Source organism: Mytilus trossulus, chromosome 3, assembly GCF_036588685.1.
Source record: "Mytilus trossulus isolate FHL-02 chromosome 3, PNRI_Mtr1.1.1.hap1, whole genome shotgun sequence".
Taxonomy (NCBI): Eukaryota; Metazoa; Mollusca; class Bivalvia; order Mytilida; family Mytilidae; genus Mytilus; species Mytilus trossulus.
The window spans coordinates 20,910,774-20,935,406 of NC_086375.1; the positions used below are offsets into that span (position 1 = coordinate 20,910,774).

At 32.2% G+C, this 24,633-nt stretch overlaps 2 protein-coding genes across 2 annotated transcripts in view; one reads left to right on the plus strand and one right to left on the minus strand.

Moving 5' to 3' along the window:
• The window catches only part of LOC134710350 (nuclear RNA export factor 1-like), a 57,343-nt gene extending 38,547 nt beyond the window's left edge, over positions 1-18,796 (plus strand). The window contains exons 15-24 of the mRNA XM_063570694.1: positions 1,790-1,906; positions 3,223-3,269; positions 3,462-3,526; positions 6,855-6,970; positions 9,488-9,530; positions 11,260-11,329; positions 12,488-12,545; positions 15,408-15,577; positions 15,819-15,879; positions 17,931-18,796. Coding sequence (XP_063426764.1) covers positions 1,790-1,906; positions 3,223-3,269; positions 3,462-3,526; positions 6,855-6,970; positions 9,488-9,530; positions 11,260-11,329; positions 12,488-12,545; positions 15,408-15,577; positions 15,819-15,879; positions 17,931-17,969 — 786 coding nt within the window. The 3' untranslated portion in view covers positions 17,970-18,796. The remainder of the gene's footprint in view (positions 1-1,789; positions 1,907-3,222; positions 3,270-3,461; positions 3,527-6,854; positions 6,971-9,487; positions 9,531-11,259; positions 11,330-12,487; positions 12,546-15,407; positions 15,578-15,818; positions 15,880-17,930) is intronic.
• A 4,022-nt stretch (positions 18,797-22,818) lies between these two features.
• Positions 22,819-24,633, minus strand: part of LOC134710351 (U4/U6.U5 tri-snRNP-associated protein 1-like) — a 36,197-nt gene continuing 34,382 nt past the window's right edge. Inside the window, exons 18-20 of the mRNA XM_063570695.1 lie at positions 24,260-24,491; positions 23,508-23,626; positions 22,819-23,140 (exon numbers count right to left, since the gene is read on the minus strand). Coding sequence (XP_063426765.1) covers positions 23,116-23,140; positions 23,508-23,626; positions 24,260-24,491 — 376 coding nt within the window. The 3' untranslated portion in view covers positions 22,819-23,115. The remainder of the gene's footprint in view (positions 23,141-23,507; positions 23,627-24,259; positions 24,492-24,633) is intronic.

The window sequence follows — 24,633 nt, forward strand, 5'->3', positions numbered from 1 at the left end:
GTTAGCAAGACAGCAACTCAACAACACAACAAAACCCTAAAAAAGATATATATAGGTCATTTTAAGACATTTGTGAGTAGATAAGTTTACACAGTGAACTAAAATGTGTAGCTTAATTTCTCTGCATTAATTATGGAATAAGTGAAAAAAATATGTACTTAAATATAGTGATTATAGTATGAGAAGGAAAGGTTGTAAATGCAGTTCATTGACCATTATCTTTGAAATTTGAATAAAGGAAAAAATGAGACCCCAACCAAACCAACAACAGAAACAAGACATATATAAATCATGATATTACAACTATTCAGACTCTTGGGAAATTGTATTGTTTTTATATACAGAAATGTAACCTTGATACTAAGTAAAAACCAAACATTCTAGCGCTAAGAGCAAACAAGCACTTCTCTTTTAAATCTCACCACTTTTGCCTTTCAATTCAAAAAGAGAAGTCACTTCTCCTTTTTAGCTCACCTGGCCCGAAGGGCCAAGTGAGCTTTTCTCATCACTTGGCGTCCGGCGTCCGTCGTCGTCGTCCGTCGTCGTCGTCGTCCTGCGTCCGGCGTTAACTTTTACAAAAATCTTCTCCTCTGAAACTACTAGGCCAAATTTAACCAAACTTGGCCACAATCATCATTTGGGTATCTAGTTTAAAAATTGTGTCCGGTGACCCCGCCAACTAACCAAGATGGCCGCCATGGCTATAAATAGAACATAGGGGTAAAATGCAGTTTTTGGCTTATAACTCAAAAACCAAAGCATTTAGGGCAAATCTGACATGGGGTAATATTGTTAATCAGGTAAAGATCTATCTGCCCTGAAATTTTCAGATGAATCTGACATTCCGTTGTTAGGTTGCTGCCCCTGAATTGGTAATTTTAAGGAAATTTTGTTGTTTTTGGTTATTATCTTGAATATTATTTTAGATAGAGATAAACTGTAAAAAGCAAAAATGTTCAGCAAAGTAAGATCTACAAAAAAGTCAACATGACCAAAATGATCAGTTGACCACTTTAGGAGTTATTGCCCTTTATAGTCAATTTTTAACCTGTTTTCGTAAATCTTAGTTATCTTTTAGAAAAATCTTCTCCCCTGAAACTGCTGGGCCAAATTATTTGAAACTTGGCCACAATCATCAGTGGGGTATCTAGTTTAAAAATTGTGTCCGGTGACCTGGCCATCAAACCAAGATGGCCGCCACGGCTAAAAATAGAACATAGGGGTAAAATGCAGTTTTTGGCTTATAACTCATAAACCAAATAATTTAGAGAAAATCTGACATGAAGTAAAATTGTTAATCAGGTCAAGATCTATCTGCCCTGAAATTTTCAGATGAAATTGACAACCTGTTTTTGGGTTGCGGCCCCTGAATCGGTAATTTTAAGGAAATTTTGCTGTTTTTGGTTATTATATTGAATATTATTATAGATATAGGTAAACTGTAAACAGCAATAATGTTCAGCAAAGTAAGATCTACAAATAAGTCAACATGAACGAAATGGTCAATTGACCCCTGTAGGAGTTATTGACCTTTGTAGTCAATTTTCAATCTGCTTCCTTTGTTTAATATTCACATAGACCAAGGTGAGCGACACAGGCTCTTTAGAGCCTCTAGTTATTCTGCAGTAGTATGAACCCTGCTAAAGATTCTGAACAAGTTGCAAATAAAATTGATAAAGGACTCACAAGTTTTTGCCTGATTCTTGTTATAGTCAAACAAAGTAAATGATCACCACCAGGATAATAGTAGAGAATGAAATGAATGACTTGTTATGTTTAACCATTTCAGGGCAGTTTCTTTTTAAGTCCAGAATTACAGGAACTATCAGTGAAGTTTCTAAAGGAATATTTTACAATATATGATTCTGGTGACAGACAGTCGCTGCTTCCTGCCTATCAAGATGAAGTAAGATCTAGTTTACAAATTGAATACTGTAAATTCAAAAATTATTGCATGCATTTATTATTGCGATTTTGTCATTTTGGAACAAAAAGTAAAATCACAAAAATACTGAACTCAGAGGAAAATCAAATTCTAAGGTCCATAAAATGCAATTTTATTTTTTTGGGGGATATTTAAAATGTGAGTTTTAATTATTGTGATCCTATCACATTTTCCCAATAATAAAAACTTTGTAATATTTTTTGAATTTACATTATTTATATTAACAGTATTTCTATTTAACTTGTTATAATTGGTATTGTTTACAAAATAATGAAATTATTATAGTTCTTAAGTGATACCATTCTTTAATAGTAGTAGTAAACATAAGAAACACCTTTTTATCAGTGAAATGAACTTCATCTCTTTAAAGATTTTTACACCATCATTTAAAAAAGACAAAATCATGTTATGTACCGTTATTAGAATTCAGAGGAAAGCATAAAAATGTGAAGTCATAATTTAATATGGACTAAGGTAGCACTCCACAGCTTGGTGTGTAGCTTTGCATTTTGTGGATTTTTCAAATATGAGAACTAGTGTGCAATAAAATTCATTTTGGATAGCTGAGTATTAAAATAGCCTTTGTATTGGGTTTATATGAACATCAAGGTTATGTAATGTATGTAATATAGGCTGTTTTCTGTATGGTGGTCCGTATTTGCATGTCCCTACCATACATTGGTCCGGCAATTATTGTAATGTTTTTTTCCAACTTTTTATCGCACGAACTTTGTGATTGGATTTTATGAAAAAATGAGGCAAAAGACACCCACTTTTTATTTGATCATTAGGAAGATTTATGAAAACAGTTTCTAAAAAGGTATCACTCAAAGGCATTGAAATTCTAGTTTGATCCAAATTTTGGGGGCAAATGTGACATGTTCACCCCCCCTTTTTGCAATATTTTATGGGAAATAAATGCAGAATGTTGCCATGGATACACATAAAAGGAATTAACTTTCACCCTTTTAACTTTGGAAAATCAAATCTATGGAAGATACTGATTACATACATATGCACATGACAACACAAACAGATAGGTTAATGTATCAGAAATCCAGGAATAGGAGATGATAAAACATTTTGTGGCTCATTTTTAATTTTATTTTCTAACTGTGGAGTGCTACCTAATGGAGAACTTGAAACAATCTTTCACACTTTGATCATTATCAGCTTTTCTGGAATGCATGTCGTATAAATTGACTAAAAATTTGAGAAAGTAGAAATATATTGTTCAATAAGCAATTAATATAAGATTGTATATTATGTGATTTCAGGCTCTGTTCTCCCTGTCGACAGCTTTTAATCCATTGATTGAATACGGGTAAGCTTATACTTGTTCATCTTGTTTGTAATCAATCAATATCTTCTGACTTGTCATTAGTTTTATGTCAAATTATGCAGAATTGAAAATGTATTTCCCTATAAAGTACTGTATATAGAATGCCATAGATATGAATTGATGATTGAAAACATATTTCAACTATTCCAACTAATTCATATGTATTTATTGCAGTCAACCAAAGTTACATGATTACATGCCAGAGAGCAGAAATCTTTTGAAGACGGCAAGAGACCCAGGTAAATTAAAAGTTATTGCTTGGTTACATATTTGGGTATGTTAAAGGCCAGTTGTCATTTATAACAAGAATGCATAGAATAATGATGAGAGGTCACAATATTATATCCTACAGTAGTCTAAAATCGTTCATCTTGTCAGTTCGTTAGGTATTTGTGTTTGATCTTAACACACAGGGAAACTCCGCATTGATGTCACTACGCTACTTCCAGCGTAGAAAAACAATTTTTGAATAAAAAAACATTTCTGAAGGTAAGTTTTCATTGTTGTTCTCAATTATTGCTAAAAAATGCCAATTTTCTAATGCCCGTTTCGATCCCGACTTCTGAATGTCTAAAAACATTCTAGAACTTCACAAAATCCCACTTCTGGCCTCCATTGCTTTGTGTACATTCCATTCAGCGTCATCAATCTTGTGGCAGGCATTACAGGTCAAGCAAATCGTATTTTTAGGAATTTTAAAATGACATGCTCCTTATGTCTTTCGCGAATTTCCTAAGAAAAAAGCCCACCCAAAATGAAAGGAAAACTAATTGAAACAAGAACTATCTTTAAAAAAGATATCCGACGTAAGTAAATTTGAGTATATGTTTAAAACTATCATTTTGATAACCTTCAGAAGCACAATGGCTTAATGATGCGTAGGACCTCTTTAATAAAATCTCCATCTGAATGTAACTGCAAGAAATTCTTTACTAAGTCTGGTTATATTAAGGCAATAATATATAAGAATATTGTGATGACACCTAAAATTTTTATTTGTCAAAAAATCTAGTGCAAATAAAAAGAAACAAATATACATTTACTACTGTTTACATTAAACTTAATTCATGGTTAACAAAACTAGAAACTATTGGTAGTATAAGTAGTATCTTTCTGTTTACATGCACCAAAACTCCGGGGAAATCTCACATGCGTAGGTGCGTTCTAAAAGTCATCTACGTTCGTACAACAAAGTTTACATTAAAAATTATATAATTGTCCCGAATAAACAGCTGTCATGATGCAAAGAGCTATTGGAGAAACAATTATTTTAATAAAAATATAAACCTTTGTAAGTTCTATACAGACCGCCAAAAGTTAAGCACCACCGAAATATAACTGGCAATATTTTTATAAGTATTGCAAAAAATTTATTAATGTTTAGTGTTATGAATTACCTTCAACATACCCTAAGAAAATCCATTACGACCAAAAAGATTGAACTCCCATAAAGCAGTCAAGCAACCTCTTATCAAAGGTCATCTGCGCGTTAACAAATACACTGTTTCTCCAGGTGGTCGTGTTTGTATTCGTACATTGGTCAGTAGACTTCTCAGAGGCAACCAAAGAGCAAGTCTTGGTGTATAGAGACCTGTACTTACAGGTAGGCACTCTACCATCAGGTTTTAATGGGATAATGACTATCTATGCTCGAACATAGGAAGCTGAGAAAACACTTATTGTTCAGATGGTAGTCAGTTTCTTTTACTGCCAGTAGACGCCATAATACGAATTTTGCGGGGAAACAAAACGGCCTATGACCAAAAAACAATGTTTGCACAAGGACTGCATTCAGTGCTGGTGGTGTTCCAGTACGGGGTTGCTTCTTATGCCCTTATAAGCTGGGTACGCATATTCTGCAGGGTAACATAAACGGACATTCATAGAGAGATTTGGTGCCTTAAAATATTGTAGTCCCTCATTTTAATAATCCCCCACTTGCTTCTACATTGCTAAGACCTTTGTACATGGAGGACAACGCTAGAACACATAGGGCATGGATTTTAACTGAGTCCAAAGAGACACAAGCCATTTACACTATTTTTTAGCCTTCCATGTCCCCATACATAAACCTTATCAAACATGTCTGAGATGCCATTGGCGGAAATCTCAACCACAGAGATCCACCTTCACAATATTTAGTCGATTAAAAAGTGGTATTTGTTGTTTAATGCAACAGATTTCCCTAAACTAAAGCTTAAAGGCTTGCACCGAGAATGATATGTCGTGTTATGAAACTGTACCGGAAGTGAGGTTGTTACACATGCTATTGACTCAAATATTGACCTTATATTTGCCAAACATACCAAAGCTTATGTGTAGAAAATTTTAATAATATTGGGTGATCAATTGTTGTAAAAAAATAAAATCACAGTGAAACTTAAATTCTGTTTCTGAATTGTGTAATTTACACTATTTCTATGAGCGGAAAACCTACATACATAGAACCTTCATAAGTGACTTTAATTACATTTCTGGTTTGTTTATGGTATACATTAGCAAAATTGCTATATGATTGTTTTCTTTTTTTGGTGGAATAATTGATTTTTTAAATTTGAAAAAAAATCTATGCAATAAAAATAGGTGGTGCTTAACTTTTGGCGGACTGTATAGTTCAAATATTTTTAGTTTTTCACTTGCTTTCCATCACCATATAATTTTCGAGACGTTTTTTCAAACACAACCAAATCACCCACCATGACAGCATTTTATCCAATCACAGAGAGGATTTTCGAGCATGCGTAGTCTTTTGCCATAGTGAAGCGTCCTTAAGTTCAAAGTGCACAAACCGAAACTAACGAATACGTCGGAAAAACGATGCCCATGCCATAATTTTGTACAGGAATATAGACTAGGTTAATGAAAAATAATTTACATTTATTTTTCATAGAATTTTCTTTTTATTCATTATAAAAAGATCAATATTCTGACCATCATGACTATAGATAAATATTCATACAGAATTCCATTGATGTCAAAAGGGATGGCAAAAAAGAGTTTTCCTGTTGAATAAAACCCAAAATTATTGCAAACTATTTTGAAGAAATATCCCACAAAGAAATAACGTAATTGCTGAGACTGAAAAATCCCCTGATTGACAGTAGAGCAATTTGATTTGGTAGAACGAATTGACATCACATGATTTTGACGCCATTGAAATTTAAATGATAACAAACAAGGTCAGAAGGTTCAGTATGGGACAGCATCGTACATTTAGTTACTGACAAATAATTATGAGTTACCAAGCTTGACAATGTATGGTAATAAAAAATGAAAGCCAAGTGTACAGAAAAAATAAGAAAAAAATAGCCTTAGGATAACGACTTATCATTACACCTGGATATATTAATGATTATAAGTCAAAATTTGTTTTTAAAAAAGTTGGTAACAAATTAAATGATATACATTTTGATATTTGATTTTCAAGTAGAGATTTAAAAAGAGATGCCACATTATATGAACTTGAGAGGTATATGTTTGAGAATTTGAATTTAATATAATTTAAAATTTTAAACATCACATCATTGTTAAACCCCTGGCTTAAACTTTCAATGATTTTAATTTCAGGAAAACGTCACAAAGTTCTAAAGAAAGGAAAACTTGGAATTGTGTCACAGCTGTGTGAACTGCCAAAAACAACTCATGATTACAACTCATTTGTGGTGGATGTTGATCATGCCTCGGTAAATATTCTTTATGTATAAATGCTTTAAAAGAAAATATGATAGCTATAAATCAATGGTATAGTTTAAGGTAACATTTGATAAATTATAGATAAATACTTTCAAAAAAGGAGCAATGGCCATTTGGCAGGTAATTGAGCAGTAAGTCATCTTACAAAAGGTACTGTGGATTCATTTATTTTTAGCTCACCTGGCCCAAAGGGCCAAGTGAGCTTTTCTCATCACTTGGCGTCCGGCGTCGTCTGTCATCGTCCTGCGTTAACTTTTACAAAAATCTTCTCCTCTGAAACTACTGGGCCGAATTTAACCAAACTTTGCCAGAATCATCATTGGGGTATCTAGTTTAAAAAATGTGTCCAGTGACCCAGCCAACCAACCAAGATGGCCGCCATGGCTAAAAATAGAACATAGGGGTAAAATGCAGTTTTTGGCTTATAACTCAAAAACCAAAGCATTAAGGGCAATTCTGACATGGGGTAAACTTGTTTATCAGGTCAAGATCAATCTCCCCTGCAATTTTCAGATCAATCAGATAATCGGTTGTTAGGTTGCTGCCCCTGAATTGGTAATTTTAAGGAAATTTTGCTGTTTTTGGTTATTATCTTGAATATTATTATAGATAGAGATAAACTGTAAACAGCAATAATGTTCAGCAAAGTAAGATCTACAAATAAGTCAACATGACCAAAATGGTCAGTTGACCACTTTAGGAGTTATTGCCCTTAATAGTCAATTTTTAACCTTTTTTTGTAAATCTTGGTAATCTTTTAGAAAAATCTTCTCCTCTGAAACTACTGGGCCAAATTAAACCAAACTTGGCCATAATCATCATTGGGGTATGTAGTTTAAAAAAATGTGTCCAGTAACTCGGCCAACAAACCAAGATGGCCACCATGGCTAAAAATAGAACATGGGGGTAAAATGCAGTTTTTGGCTTATAACTCAAAAACCAAAGCATTAAGAGCAAATCTTGCAGAATGTAAAATTGTCGATCAGGTCATGACCTATCTGCCCTCGAATTTTCAGATGAATCAGATAATTGGTTGTTAGGCCCCTGAATTGGTAAATTTGAGGATATTTTGCTGTTTTTTTATTATTATCTTGAATATTATTATAGATAGAGATTAACTGTAAACAGCAATAATGTACAGCAAAATTAGAACTAAAAATAAGTCAACATGACCAAATTCAGACCAAAATAGTCAATTGGTCCCCTAAGGAGTTATTGCCCTTCATAGTCAATTTTTAACAATTTTCATTTTCAATAACATTTTCCAAAGAAACTACTATTATAGATAGAGATAATTTAAAGCAGCAAGAATATTTGGTAAAGTAAGATCTACAAACATATCACCATCACCAAAACACAATTTTGTCATGAATCCATCTGTGCATGTCCATTGTAAAATATTCTGAATTTCACATAGACCAAGGTGAGCGACACAGGCTCTTTAGAGCCTCTAGTTTGTGGGTATCAATTTTCATGGATAGAGAAAAAAAGACGATTCGTGGTAAACCTAAATTTGTGGGTCACTGATGGTTAAAAAATAAAAACTTCAGATACGTAAATAGTGAATTTCTATTTGATTTAGGATGTCGTAAAAAATCCTTGGTTTGGTTTAAAACAAAAAAGAACGGATTCATTGAAAAAGTGACATTGAATTGTCAAAATCCTTGCTTGATCATTCTAGATTAAAGTGTTTTTTGAAAACTTCGATTATAATCGTGAACAGAGACAAATAATTATTTGTTTGTTTACAATTTATAAATTTTTGTCGGAATGTTATGAGACATTAAAAACTCTAATTGATATATGATTGAAAGTTTATTTTGCTAATCAAGAATAATAAACAATCATCATAAATTATCAAATTTATAATAAACAATTTGTTTATTTCCAGTAAAAAATCATGTAAGAAAAAGGTGTGAAAATAAATGTTCCTGTCATAAACAATATTTAATACCTACAAACAATATACCAGTATTAAATCCTATTGATTTTTGTCTCGCCTTGACAGAGTAAAAAAACTAGACATAGATATGCTGTTTCTGGGTTCGGCGACAGCGTCAACAATGCATTAGTTTGTGATTAGGTCAAGTGGTAGGTCAATCATATTTGGTATGCAGTTGTATAAGCATTGGCACATCTCATTTCCATGGAGATAATTTGGCCCTGCCCCGTCAGTCATTAACTGGATTTTTGTGACAAAAATGTCGGTTATTGATTTGGGGATGTACGGCGGGCGGCCGTGCGAGCGGCAACCAAATGTTTTCCGTGCATTTACTCATGAACCGTTCAAGCAAAGCTTTTAAAGTTGTTACTGACAACGAAATGAAGGTTAAGTTCAATAATGACGATGTGATATTGGCAGGACACAAATAAATGTTAATAAATCCAGTTTGCTGTCGTTGTGACAGCCTCTTGTATATTTATAAAATACATGTCAACATTTTATATTTATAAAATACATGTCGACATTTTATCAACTTTATTTTTTAATATTTTTTATTTTTCAGTCTACTCTTATGAGCTTCACAGTTTTGGGTGTATTCAAAGAAGGTAAGCATTTCCATAGCTTTCTTTAATATTACATTTCATCACAATAATTGTTTATTTATGAATGGCATCCAATATGGCCATGATGCTGGTAAAATCAGATACTTGACAAATTTGTCTATGAAGCCTCGGTGGCCTGACCAGAATTAACACCATTTTTCTCTTGTCAATTAAAATCCACTGCAAAATATCTGTTTGTTTCTAAGTTTAGATGGTATAGGAGTAGTCTACAAATACTCCACCTTGTCAATCCTAAATATGTTGTTCATCACAACTAAACAATGATTTTAACTTAAAAACCTATTTTATGCTAGAATTGTATAAATATTTGAAAAGCATATCTGAAGTTTTTTATTCTTTGCCAATTGCAAGACATAACACTTTTTGCATAAAACATCTGATTCTTTTTTGAGAGAAATTTATAATGTCTTGCATTATTCCAGATTACAGTTTTAAAAACACTGTCTACAACATTTTTAACCGGATTTTTGTGACAAAAATGTCGGTTATTGATTTGGGGATGCTCTGCAGGCGGGCGGGCGGTCAGGCAGGCGGGCGGGCGGCAATCAAATGTTGTCCGTGCATTAACTCATGAACCGTTCAAGCAAAGCTTTTAAAATTTTAATATGTTGTTACTGACAACTAAATGAACGTCAATTTCAATAATGGCGATTTTGACTTGTACTGTTCAGGAGTTATGGTTCTTGAAAGATTGAAAAATGGCATTTCCAGTCCTGTCCATGCATTTACACATGAACTGTTATACCAAAGCTTCCCAAATTTTAATATGTTGTTACTGGTGACAAAATGGAGGTCAAGTTCAATAATGACGATTTTGACTTTTACCGTTCAGGAGTTATGGTTCTTGAAAGATTGAAAAATGGTGTTTACAGTCGTGTCCGTGCATTTTCTCATGAACCATTCAACCAAAGCTTTTCAAATTTTAATATGTTGTTACTGATGACAAAATAAAGGTCAAGTTCAATAATGATGATTTTGACTTTTACCGTTCAGTAGTTATGGTTCTTGAAAGATCGTAAAATGGCGTTTCCAGTCGTGTCCGTGCATTTACGCATGAACTGTTCTACCAAAGCTTCCCAAATTTTAATATGTTGATACTGATGACTGAATGGAGGTCAAGTTCAATAATGACGATTTTGACTTTTACCGTTCAGGAGTTATGGTTCTTGAAAGATTGAAAAATGGTGTTTCCAGTCGTGTCCGTGCATTTTCTCATTAACCATTAAACCAAAGCTTTTCAAATTTTAATATGTTGTTACTGATGACAAAATAGAGGTCAAGTTAAATAATGACGATTTTGACTTTTACCGTTTAGGAGTTGTGGTTCTTGAAAGATTGTAAAATGTTGTTTCCATTCATGTTGTTGCATTTACTCACGAACCATTCATTCTAAGCTTTTCAAATTTTAATATGTTGATACTGATGACAAAATAGAGGTCAAATTTGATATTGACAATTTTCACTTTCACCAATCATCAGTAATGGTTCCTGTGATATTGACAGGACACAAATAAATACTAATAAATCTGGTTTGCTGTTGTTGTGACAGCCTCTTGTAATTATAATATCTTGCATTGTTCTTGAAAAAGTAATGTTTATGTTTATCAATATTGAATTATTTACACCAGATGAGAAATGAAACCTCTAGGTAAAATAATTCTACAGGTATTTTTTCACATGTATGAGATAACCTTGTTCTATATTTTTTTAGATAGTAGATCAGATAAACCACCCATAAGATCATTTAGCAGACATTTTGTAACAGTACCAAGTGGCACTGGGTAAGCTTTAAAAAGATTCTTATTTACTTTTTGAGCAATACGTATTATTATACATGTGTTTCTCTCCTTTTTGTATTTTGACATTGAAATATATAATCTTCAGTATGTAATTGATTGCAGTTTTTATAAGATGAAAATTAATAAGCAGGATATCACTCTTATGAACTATGAAATGAGATTCATTTATATTGGTGGGTACTAACTTTTGTGGATTGATTGTATTGTATTTTAATGGACACATGCTTTGAAACCTACTCAAACAAACTTTTGTATTTCCCTAAACACAGAAAATTGTGACAACGGTTGTCCCAAAATAATGAATTTACAGTAGTTTGTGGTATGCAGTAGTATTAGCATTAGCATGTCTGATTTTCATGAATATTTTGCTCTGCCCCCTCAATCACAGTCTATTGACTGAAACTTTTGCTTAGTTTACATGTATTGGTTTGTGATAAGATTTGTTTAAGATGAACTGCAAATGTCATCCGAGCTTAAAATGCAATATTGTTATCTCCATTCTAATAAAACTGACAGAAATCACCTTCAAATCTTACATTTAAGATACGTCCTCTGCTCTTGCATGTAGTCCGTGGATTGACGCCATGAAATTGGTGATGTTGTCCAATTACGGTGCATATCCCGTAACCTTTGTGCTATTATAATACCTATTGCCTGACCAGTTTAAAAAATTGTCAATACAATTTATCCATTTAAATTGTGCAATTGGTATTGTGAGTGCTTTATTGTAAACCTGTTGATTTACCTGGTTGTTTTTGACAGAGCTAATTATAATGATTGATAGCTAGCTTTTCTCATGTCCTATATCATGAATGGACTATTCTATTTAGGTATAGCACATTTTACATTTAATACACAATTTATTCTTTGTAATAAAGATATTTATGGTAAATTAATTTATTTTGCTAGAAATCAATTAAATTGTATTATAATAGCACAAAGGTGATAGGATAAGCACAGTAAAACAAATGTTACAAACAATGTTGCATAGACATGTCTCTAACACTTTATTCATTGTAAAACCAATATTTGGAAGCACTTGATTTCACACCTGTTTTTGTGGTTGGAGCTTGTCTTATTTAGTATCACACAGTATTCAGTGCGCCATGAACTGTTAGTCAAACATATTTTATTTTACAGGATGGTGATCGTAAATGATATGATGACTGTTACAAATGCTTCACATGAACAGTTTCAGGTATACATTACATATTTCATTTTAAAAGAAGTCTCTTGAGACTATGCAGTATAAAAAAAAATAAAAAATCTAACAATTCATAAGTTTTATTGTTTTTTATACTGTCGTATATTGGTATCACGTCGGCGTTGTTGTCATGGTCTTCGTCATCGTCGTTCGACATTTGGTTTTCGCACTCTAGCTTTAGTAAAAGTAAATAGAGATCTATGAAATTTAAATACTAGGTGTATGACCATAAAAGGAAGGTTGGGATTGATTTTGGGTGTTTTGGTCCCAACAGTTTAGGAATTAGCTGTCAAAAAGGACCCAAATAAGCATTATTCTTGGTTTTCGCACAATAACTTTAGTATAAGTAAACAGAAACCTATGAAATTTAAACCTTTTTGTAGTCAAAAAAAAGGTTTGTATTGATTTTTGGAGTTTTAGTCCAAACCAATTAGGGACTTAAAGGGTCCAAAATTAAACTCTGTTTGATTTCATCAAAAAATGAATTATTGGGGTTCTTTGATATTCCAAATCTAACTGTGTATTCAGATTCCTTAATTTTTGGTCCTGTTTTCAAATTGGTCTACATTATGGTCCAAAGGGTCCAAAATTAAACTTAGCTTGATTTTTAACAAAACTTGAATTCTTGGGGTTCTTTGATATGCTGAATCTAAACATGTACTTAATTTTTTGATTATGGGCCCGAGTTTTCAAGTTGGTCCAAATCGGGGTTCAAAATTATTATCTTAAATATTGCGCAATAGCAAGAAATTTTTAATTGCTCAGTATTTTTGCAATAACAAGAAATCTTCAATTGCACAGTGTTGTGCAATAGCAAGAAATCTGGAATTGCACAGTATTGTGCAATAGCAAGAAATTTTTTATTGCGCAATATCAAGAAATCTTCAATTGCACGGTATTGTGCAATAGCAAGAAATCTTCAATTGCACAGTATTGCGCAATAGCAAGAAATATCTAATTGCACAATATTGCGCCATAGCAAGAATTTTCAATTGCACAGTTTTGCTCAATAGCAAGAAATCTTCAATTGCACAGTATTGTCTGCTTTTCAATTGGGTCTACAGGGACTAAACTTAACGCTCTCCCAGTCGCCCAAGGCGACCAGATTTTTCGGCTGGGTGAATATATTTAGTCATCATGATCGCCCAGCTGGCGACTAAAAAATTTGAAGTACATCCCATTTGTACCCTTTCCCCCACGATATTAAAGAAGACTGTTCGCAAAAGGAGAATTGTTTTTGTCTATTCAAAGCGATATAGTAACACAGAGTATTTCCGAAAGGTTTTTTCTAATAACCTAAACCCAGTCGGACAGCTGTTTTCAATCCGAAGTCACGATATGTCCTTCAATCAGCATGGTTTTTTTTAACTCTGCTACTGAATTTTCTACGATTATTTCATTATTGAATAGTGTTTTCATCTAAACTGTTCGATAAGCATTGCAAAAGGGATGTTTTCTAATTGTACTGGCAGTCATTATAAGCCTGTGTTAGACGGTAACTTGTCCCTGGATCACTATTTACAAAAAATACTAAATGTAAAAACGAAACACAAAGTCTCGTAAATAAATATCCCAATATTAAGTTTGATATCCAATCTTCAATAAAAACTTATTGCAAGATATATTTTGATCAACACTATTAGAGGATGGCTTGGATTGAGATAGTATTTATTTAAAAAAAAAACCAGCCATATTGTCTAAAGGTCAACAGGAAGTTGAAAAAATTGAAGGGAGACAATTTTGGCAGGAAATAACCTAAAATAAATATTGTCAAATCTTATAATACATTTCTGGTGGCAATAATTTAAATATTATAAGCTTTATTAAAAAAACTGTTTTGTTTCATACCATGAACATACATTTAAAGAAGAATCAGAGAAATTTGTATTTGAACATAAACAAGACAACAGTACTTCCTGTTTTACTTCTTGTATTTATGATCCTCCTTACATGGGGGCACTTATTAAATGCTTTTAATTTTAACAATTATGGAGAAAAAAGTAACAGATCTGCAATATATGCAATGTATTGTTGCATCAAAATAGTATGATCCTCTCCCATCTCACCTGTTTTATTTATAAAACTCCTCACTTAGGAGCACTAGCACCCTTCTGCCCTGAAATTCAAGCTTGAACACTGTTAGTAAGTATATAAAAAGTTATTTTCAGTTTTATTTTCGTTTAGTCTTTTTGTATAAAGATTGGTTGGGCTCCTAAAATTTCAACTGGGCCCCTGAAAATAATATCTTAGGGGCCCAGCTGGCCCTTAGACAAAAACAGTTAAGTTTAGTCCCTGGTCTACATTGAGGTCCAAAGGGTAAAAAATTAAACTTTGTTTGATTTCAACAATAATTGAATATATGGGGTTCTTCAATATGCTGAATCTAACCATGTATTTAGATTTTAAATTTTTGGGCCTGGCTATCAAATTGGTCCACATTGAGGTCTAAAGAGTCTAAAATTTAACATTATTTGATTCATCAAAAATTGAATTCTTGGGGTTCTATGATATGCTGAATCTAACCATGTATTTAGATTTTGGATATTGGACCATAATAGGTAAATAAATGTCCAATTAAATTTTTTAGAAGTTTTATAACCTATGTTGTGTCAAACCAAGGATGTATAAAAACAGAAACAAGTACTCAAGGGACCAAAAATGATAGTTGCTTCATCCATCTAAGATCAACATAGAACTTCTTCATGTATTCAAAAGATATTTTTCGAAAGGTTAACATTTATTTTCAAATGTGACAGATGATGAAAAATTTGTAGCCATTTTTGGGGCATAACTATCTGACCATTCAAATACATATATTTATGTATTTCACAATATTCATAACATGGTTTATTACAGAAAGCCTTCAAGTCTCAGGCCCCTACACCGTCCTCTAGTCCAGTTCCAAATGAGGGACCATCAGTACTCTTTCCTCCACCAGCTAGCAGTACGTCATTCACACCAGAACAACAACAGAAGATCCAGAGTTTTTGTCATGACTCCGGAATGAATGCTGATTATTCAGCAAAGTAAGATTTAATTTTGGTTTTATCTTTACTCTGGTAACTAATAATGAAAAGACAAGGTTGTAAATTAAAAAAAAATATCCATCAACGTTAAAATATGTATAGTAAAAGAATAAGAAGATTGCTTACAAATGGATAACAACTGTCAAATTCCTGACTTTGTACAGGCTTATATGCAAGCAAGCAATTTAAAGTTTTGTTCAACATAGCATATAACAATAACCCTGATACATTTTTTTTCCAGATGTTTACAACAGTATAATTGGGATTACATGGAAGCTGGGAAGGTATTCTCTGAACTACAGGTATGTATTAACTATCATTTTATTGTTTACAGTCATCCTAAACAATACTATAATGTAGTGTTTAATTCTTTTGTAACACTATTTCTTCTGACATACATTAAAGGTACCAAATTTGTTGCACCAGATATGCATCAAGACAATCAAAATATCTAATACAAATGACAAAGATTTGATAAAACAAAACAAACTATTAGAAAACAGCCAATGTTTTCTCTACCTGTGTTAAATGAGTATGCACAGCATAGGGCTTAGGGTGTACACTCTTTGAATACTACCATGGCCATGTCAAGCAATTAATAACATTTGCTCATATATCAAATTATCAAACTGAGGTGTAAATCTATTGCCATTTTTTGGGGATTTGAGCATTTCTATCGAAGACAAATTCAGAAAAGCACTCTGGATGCACCTAATTTATTTAAGGAATGACTAATATTTTTTCTGTCTATTTGAAATAACGGATTATTCAGGCCACGTTTTTTTTAATTTGTTGGTTTACGGATTTTCCCCATGAAAAAGTTGGGTCGGTCGGTCAGGAAAAAAAAGAAAAAAAATGCAAAATAAATATACATTTCACCTTTCTAACAAAATGTTTTTTATGCTATTTTGTCATCATTTCAAATTTTAGTTCGATGAAATATTCTTGCTCAGCTGTCATAAATATCGCATGACATTGTCTAATGATTTGCCGTAAAAAAGGGGGGTGTTCACAGACAAAGACGAAATTAAATCGTCTTTTCACAACAACAAAAAACAAATTCGCGTAGCTCTTAATCAATTCCAGAAAACTTGGTGAGTAATGATCTTCAAAAACGAAAACTGATTAAGAAAAAAATGTAAAAAACGTCATACGAAAATAAGTTTCAACACACGTGTCAAAAACGTAATAGACTCGTCCATGGAAAAAATAAGAATATCGGGTTAATCTAGTGTCATGCATGCCCGTTTTTAATCCAAATGGACGATATTTTTTTTTATTATCCATGAAACAGGAAAATTCTAAATGACTTGTTGATATTCAGAACTTTTACTTCCACCTGTCCACATTTGGACAATTCTATTTCTATGAGATTATGCATCTTACAGACTGATGACAAATAAGGGAAACGAACTTATTGTGTAATGGGTTTTAAACACAGATTTCGTTCCGCAAAATTATTTGCGTAAACGCATTTCAAGGTCAGTTATAATTCATTTGTCTATTTTTAGAAACGTGAACTGGAAGTTTTATTTTTTCACAACAGAGAGTGTTATCAATTTTGTTAGTGATTCATGCATTTCATTTCATAAATAAAGAAGAATTTAATTATATTTCAGGGATAATGTATTTGTTTGGGTCGGTGGGAATAAAAAAGCATCAAAAGTCAATTTTATTTTTATTCTAGGAATCTGCAAAATCGGGTCGGCGGATCCGTAAACCAACAAAATAAAAAATCCTGGCCTCAGTGTGCATCACATAGTTTTATGTTATTTCAAATAGACAGAAAAAATATTACTGTCATTTCTCATTACTGTAAATTCAGAAATTATTGCGTGCATTTATTATTGCGATTTTGTCATTTTACACTTGAATGCGATTTAAATTTTTACGATTTTGAGAAAAGTCATGCTTGTTTCAGTTAAAATATTACAAAATGCGAGTTTTAATTATTGCGTTTACAACTAAATCGCATTATTCGCAATAATAAAAACCTCGCATAATTTCTGAATTTACAGTATTTAATTCTAAATTCCTTTTTAAATTGGAGTAAACCATGAAAAAAAGTAGATGACATCACGGTAACATGACAAAATTAGGTCTAGGAGCTGATAAACAAAACAACGTCAGCCAATCATAAGAGGCATTACATCCAAAATTAAATTATAAAGTTTAATTATCATGAAAGGAGTACAGGGAAATATCTCAATTCACAGTTATGTCTAAATATGCAATGCAGTGTCTTTATTTTAAGAAAACAGTGAAAATTAGAAGCTATGATGTTTTCTATGTAAGAATATAAGAACTGTTGTTTATATTGAATAATTTTCAAACTTTATATTTTATTTGACAGAAGCAAAACAAGATTCCTCCAGAAGCTTTTCTAAGTTGATAAGAGACTGTGTTATACTGCCAATTTACTCATCAGCGGGAGTCTTTGGGACAATCATAATCTAAAGACATTGTTACTCATTAGAGGACTTAAATACTGTTTAACACCAATATTGAACAACTGAGCAGATAGACAATTATTGTAGCTCAAACTATGGTTCTGTATAATTTACACAATTGAACTGATCTCAAATTAAATCCTGTATTGTATGTACATCTATAATGGAGAAAAACAACAAGTATAGATAATGACAGATGATTAAATGTAGGATAAACTCTGAATGTCAAACATGTTATTACATGATGTACAAATTAAATGAAGTGATAATTTCTGGTCAACAGATTTATTTGCTCAAATTGTAAAAAAGAATTCAATTGTCATTCATATGTTGTTTGATCATAAACAGTTTCAGATAAACTGTTGTAGTGCTCTGTTGTAGTGCCATCTATATTGTAATTATCAAATCATCCATCCTTGTATGGCTGTTGTTCTATAAACAAAACATTGATGGTGTACTGTTACTATAAACTGTTAAAGCAGTATTGTTTTATGTGTATAGCTGCTATTGAAGAAGAATTACTCGGTGAAAAAGAGATATTTTATTAATTTTATTGATTTAATATGCTTAATGAATTATTTGTAAATACTGAAAGCCTTTATGTGTGAATGTAGTGTAAATATGAGTTTTTAATGAATGATATTTACAGAAGTTAGAATGAATGAAGAAGTGAACAAATTTATTATTTAGTTTTAATTGATCATGAGGGATCAAACTGAAAATAGAAAGATTTTATCATTTCATTTTTTAATAAAAATGGTATCTGAAACATTAAATTGTTATTATTTTACTCAGGTTTATTTTGCAAGGATATGCATATTTTGGGACCATGAAACTGTGTTGGTTAAAGGATGTTGGAATACTCCGGCACAGATTGATTGGGCAGGTTACACTGTATATGTAAAAAAGAAGATGTGGTATGATTGCCAATTAGACATCTCTACAAGAGAACAAATGACACAGAAATTAACAACTATAGGTCACTGTACAGCCATAAATAATGACCAAACAGTGTTCCCGCCTGCCCCAAATAGACCTTACCCCGCCCTTCTGCCCTCCAAAGCCAAAGAATACCCCCCTCTGCCTTTTAAAAAGATATATTTTACAAATTTCATGCCTTCTGGCATTTCCGGTAAAATTGTTACCTGATTGTGTAACACTAATTAACTGACAATAGGATTAAGTTAAATACCTAATGCCTTTGGCAGTTTTATCACCTCTGCTAATGATTGTTCACTGCTAATTAGTGGATTTAAAATAATTGAACAAATACTAGATATTTAATACAGAATGAAAATGCCCACATGGTTAGCCATTTGTAATGTTTACGTATATGTACACATAAAAAAATATATTTTTTAATATAAAAGTTTAAAACAATTTAAAAGGCATACTAAGTTTTGACTAAATTGGTAGATTGGTAAAAACGTTTTGTTTTATAACCACGAGTATGAAATTAAAAGAAGAACCAAAGAAATTTGTATTTGAACATAACAAGATTGCACCACTTCCTGTTTTATTTCTTGTATTATAATCCTCCTTACATAGGAGCACTTAACAAATGCTTTTATTTTTTAACCATAATGGAGTTATTATCTGCTGTAATATATGCAATGGATTATTGCATCATTATAATATAATCATCTCTTGAATCACCTGTTATATTTATAAAACTCCCTACTTAGGAGCACTTTAGTGTGCACTTCTTTATATTTTTTTGTAACAATTTAAATGATTACAAGTTACATGTAGGTAACTTTCAATAACACAAATACTATATGTCTAAAAAAGTAATTTTAATGTAGATAATTTAATTACATAACAAATTCAATTTTGTTTAGCTCCATCTTTCAGAACTACTTGTTTATTTTTATAGACTTGTATTATTAAGTTATATGAATTATAAAATAAAAATGAAAGATTTTTCTAAGGACTTTTTTCATGATCAAAATGCAGTTTTCATAAATTAACATCAATTAAAATGATATGCTTTGTGTCATGGTATGATAATTTGATAATAAAAAAATCTTACTGGAACCAACACTTGGAACACATTAATTTCTGAATAAGGTTAAAATACAAGAAATGTTCTGCAGCTGAGCCTAGCAATATATACATGTATTTAAGGTTATTAATACCCTGCCAAACAGTGCCCTTACAATTTGAAATATAGCGCTAAAGTGCCCTTTCAGACAAGTAGCACCCTTCTGCCCTGAGATTCAAGCTGGAACACTGCCAAAGCCCATACCGCATGGTCAGCTATAAAAGGCCCCAAAATGATAATTGTAAAACAATTCAGACCAGAAAACTATTGGCCTAATTGATGTACAAACCAGGTGCTCCGCAGGGCGCAGCTTTATACGTCCGCAGAGGTCGAATCCTGAACAGTTGGGGCAAGTATGGACAAAATATTCAAGCTTGATTCAGCTCTGAATTTGGATTGTGATTAAATTCTTGACATAATATGAGTTTCTGATTCAAAACAAGTCTATTGTTCAATTAAAGATTTCTTCTTCAAACTTTTCCAAAATTTTTGGGGGGGAAATGAAAACCACTACCCCCTCTCTTTTTTGTTTGTTAGCAATTAGTCCAAAACAGGACATTTCTTTATACATAATTTACAAGTAGTGTAAAGGAGGTAAATGAGAACATACCAACAATGTATGTTAACTGTTTTTGAATTACCTCCCTTACACTGCTTTTAAATTGTCTTAATTGTCCATTGACCAGAAAAACCTAGTTTTTCAACTTTTTTGCCCCAAACATTTAGATCCATAACTCCCCCCCCTGTATGACATCACAACTCCTATGATATGAAACAACAATAGAACTTCATGAAACTTTGTAGCTAACAAGGACAATTCTCACATCAGCTGTCCGAGCAATCACTCTTTAAAGATACTTTTGGTTCGGGTGACAAAATTCTTTGAATGAATTTTACCATAATTTTTCATTTTTGCTTATTATCTTTTCTGGAAACTATAATAAATAGATAGCTGTAAGTGGTTGAGCTAAGGGAGTACATCTTTAATTCAGTTGTTTAGGGTGTTGCTTGTAACACAGAGGTCCAGAATTTTAGTCCCGGGGGATACAAAATTATTTGTCATGCTCTCCGGTTACAACATACAAGTTGTTAGTATCAAGCAGCAATATGACTTTGATGAAATTAAACCAAAACTAAAGACTATAACTCTCACTAAATGTCTACACTATTGATACCTTGAAGATATGCCTCAAGTTAAAAAAATGAGTTAAACAAGCATTCTGTGAGAATTGAGTCCCCTACTGGTTAAAAACAAGAGTGCACACACTGAAATGTCTCGCCTTCTTTACTAATCATTGATATTATGTTGATAGTCCTAAATATAGATATTTATTACAACTGTCACATAAACTCAACATTAACCAAGAAAACTAAACATTGATCAATGAACCCTGACAATGAGGTCAAGTTCAAATGAACCATGCCCAGCAGACATGTGCAGCTAAGAATTATTCCATACAAGAAATATAGTTGACCTATTGCTTAAAAATTAAGAAAAAGAGACCAAAAAATTCTAAACACTGAGCAATGAACTGTGAAAATGAGGTCAAGGTCAAATAAATTCTGCATGACTGACATTTAGATCATAAAATATTTCCATACACCAAATATTATTGACCTATTGCATGTAGTAAATTAAACAAAAACTCAAAACTTAACTTTGACCACTGAACTATGACAATGAGGTCTCGGTCAAATGACATCTGCCCACTTTTCAAAAGACCAACCAGATGCTCCGCAGGGCACAGCTTTATACGACCGCAGAGGTTGAACCCTGAACGGTTGGGGCAAGTATGGACACAACATTCAAGCTTGATACAGCTCTGAAATTGGATTGTGATTAAATAGTTGACACTGCATAGGTTTCTGACACAGAATGAATGTGTTCTAATGAACTTAAAATTTTTGTTTTCTCTTAGAGCAATTCACTATGCTGTTGAATATTAATCCTCTCAAAAAAATGTTTGAAGAAATTTTCTTTTTATTTATGAAATTTCAAATGAGAAAAATTGAACCCAATTTTTTAAACACATCCCCCTTTCCCTTATTCCAAAACTAATCTCAATTAAAATTTCTAATGGAGTTTGCAACAATAACTACTCATTTAAATACATCATAAAATAGTAAGATGTAAAAAAAACTGCTTGTTATTACTGAATGGTAAAGATTATTTAATTTATCAGTTGGTAGTAAAAAGTGTTGGGACCAAAACTCCCAAAATCATTCCCACCCTTCCTTTTTTGGTCATTAACCTTGTGTTAAAATTTTATAGATTTCTATTCACTTTTACTAAAGTTAGAGTGTGAAAACTAAAAGTATTTGGACGAGGATGACGACGACGCAGACGACGTGCCAATGTGATAGCAATATACGACCAAATTTTTTTTAATTTTTACGGTCGTATAAAAAATCTTAACTTTTTTTTAAAGTGGTCACTGAACCATGAAAATGAGGTCAAAGACATTGGACATGTGACTGACGGAAACTTCGTAACATGAGGCCTCTATATACAAAGTATGAAGCATCCAGGTCTTCCACCTTCTAAAATATAAAGCTTTTAAAAAGTGAGCTAAGGCTGCCGTAGCCACCCCTGGGGATCACTATCCTTATGTTGAGCTTTCTGCAACAAAAGTTGCAGGCTCGACAAAAATGAGGAAAACTGATTTGCTGGACTGATGGATTGACAGAGTGCAAATCTAAAGTCCCCCTTAGACTTAGTCGGCAGGGGACCAATAAACTACAGCATATTATAAAGTCATATTTATTGTTGATTATTAACATATCATTAACACATTTATCAAGAGATCTTTTTGTTATTCATACTACACTTTTGTGTATCTGTTTTATGTAGAAATTCTATCACAACTTTTTATTATTGTAAGGTATTTGAACACTATAAAGTTTCCATGTAGCGATACCTTGAAATTGAAAGGACCTCACAAATATTTATGAATGACATTTTCCAGTGGACATATTTTACATGTCTATCATTCATTGTGAAATACTACTGTTCAGAGACAACCATGAAATCTGTTCTGTCACACTCATTTAGATTTGGCAATGTTGGCTCTGAAAAAAATGAAGGAGTTAATAACATGTAACACAATGCAATTAATACTTTCAGACAATAATTCTTCATGTAAATTGTATTTACCAAGTGATCATCCCGAGTATTCTAAATCCATTCACTGACAAGACATGGAGTTTTGCAAATTATGTAATACATTCTAATTATTGAAACATTTCTTAATAGGTTTATGAATGCATCTTTTTACAGGTCAAGGAATTAAATATTTTCAGGTGTAGGTAGATATAATGAATCATGAAACCAATGAATTTAAATTTTTGGATTTGTGCGCTCCTGATGATGTTAGAGCCAGAAAATCTCTTTGAATGCACCAAATATATAAAATGCTATCTTCCTATGTTATCATACCCTGTTAGTCCTTTGTTCCCTGACAGAAGAATATAAGCAGATTTTTCTGATTTCTGCTTTTCTTTTAACATATTGAGTGTACCCAGTGGTGTGTCTGTTGAACTCATCTGTTTCATTAACTGTCAAATAGAAGATATTGTGATCTATCATATACTGTCTATTCTTTCAGTGATATTAAAATATAATAACTTATATAAGGCCATCAATTGCATTGTTTTTAAATACCTCTAGTAACATTGCAAATCAAGTATGGATGTTGTATTTACAATAAGTATAATATTGAAATGCTTTAATTAAAAACAAAAATCATCTACTGTATTATACATTCTAAAAATAGAAAAATGAAAACATCCCTTAACATGCTAGAATTATTTGTTTAAAGTAAACAATTGCAAAAGTTTGACAATTTTTACTATATATTTCTATCATTGAGCATTTGAATTTTTTTAACCCTGCAGCATTTTTGTGCCTGTCCCTAGTCAGGAGACACTGGCCTTTGTTTGTACATGTAATTTATGATTTTTAATTATGGTTTCTTGTGTATATTTAGGAGTTTAGTATGACCTCCATTATCAGTGAACTAGTTTACATTTTTGTTTAGGGGCCAGCTAGATGTGGGAATTTCTCGCTGCATTAAAGACCCATTGGTGGCCTTCAGCTGTTGTCTGCTCTTTAATTAGGTTGTTTTTGCTTTGACACATTCCCCATTTCCATTCTCAATTTTAGTTCTAAAATTTTAAAACAATATGAACCTGTTCTTCTTCAACTTTTTTCTGCCTTTTTTCTGTCTTTTTCTTTCCTGAACCTTTTCCATGGAAACGATGTGACAGCTGTCTGAAAGCCTCTTTCTGGTTCATATGTCGACCAGCGTCATCAACATATTCCAATTTAAAAGAAGGCTTATACGTATCTTTTTCTTTGAAATCAGTAATAATGCCACTGCCTCCATATCGATCTCTTTTCCTAAATTTTTCATCCAGATCACTAAAATGATAAATAAAATGTTTTTGACAAATTATTTTTGAAAATCCTAATTTCAGATAAACATTACATATCAAATTAATTACTAACATGTTTATTCTTTCATAAAGATATGTACAAACTTTTTTCACAATAACTTATCAAT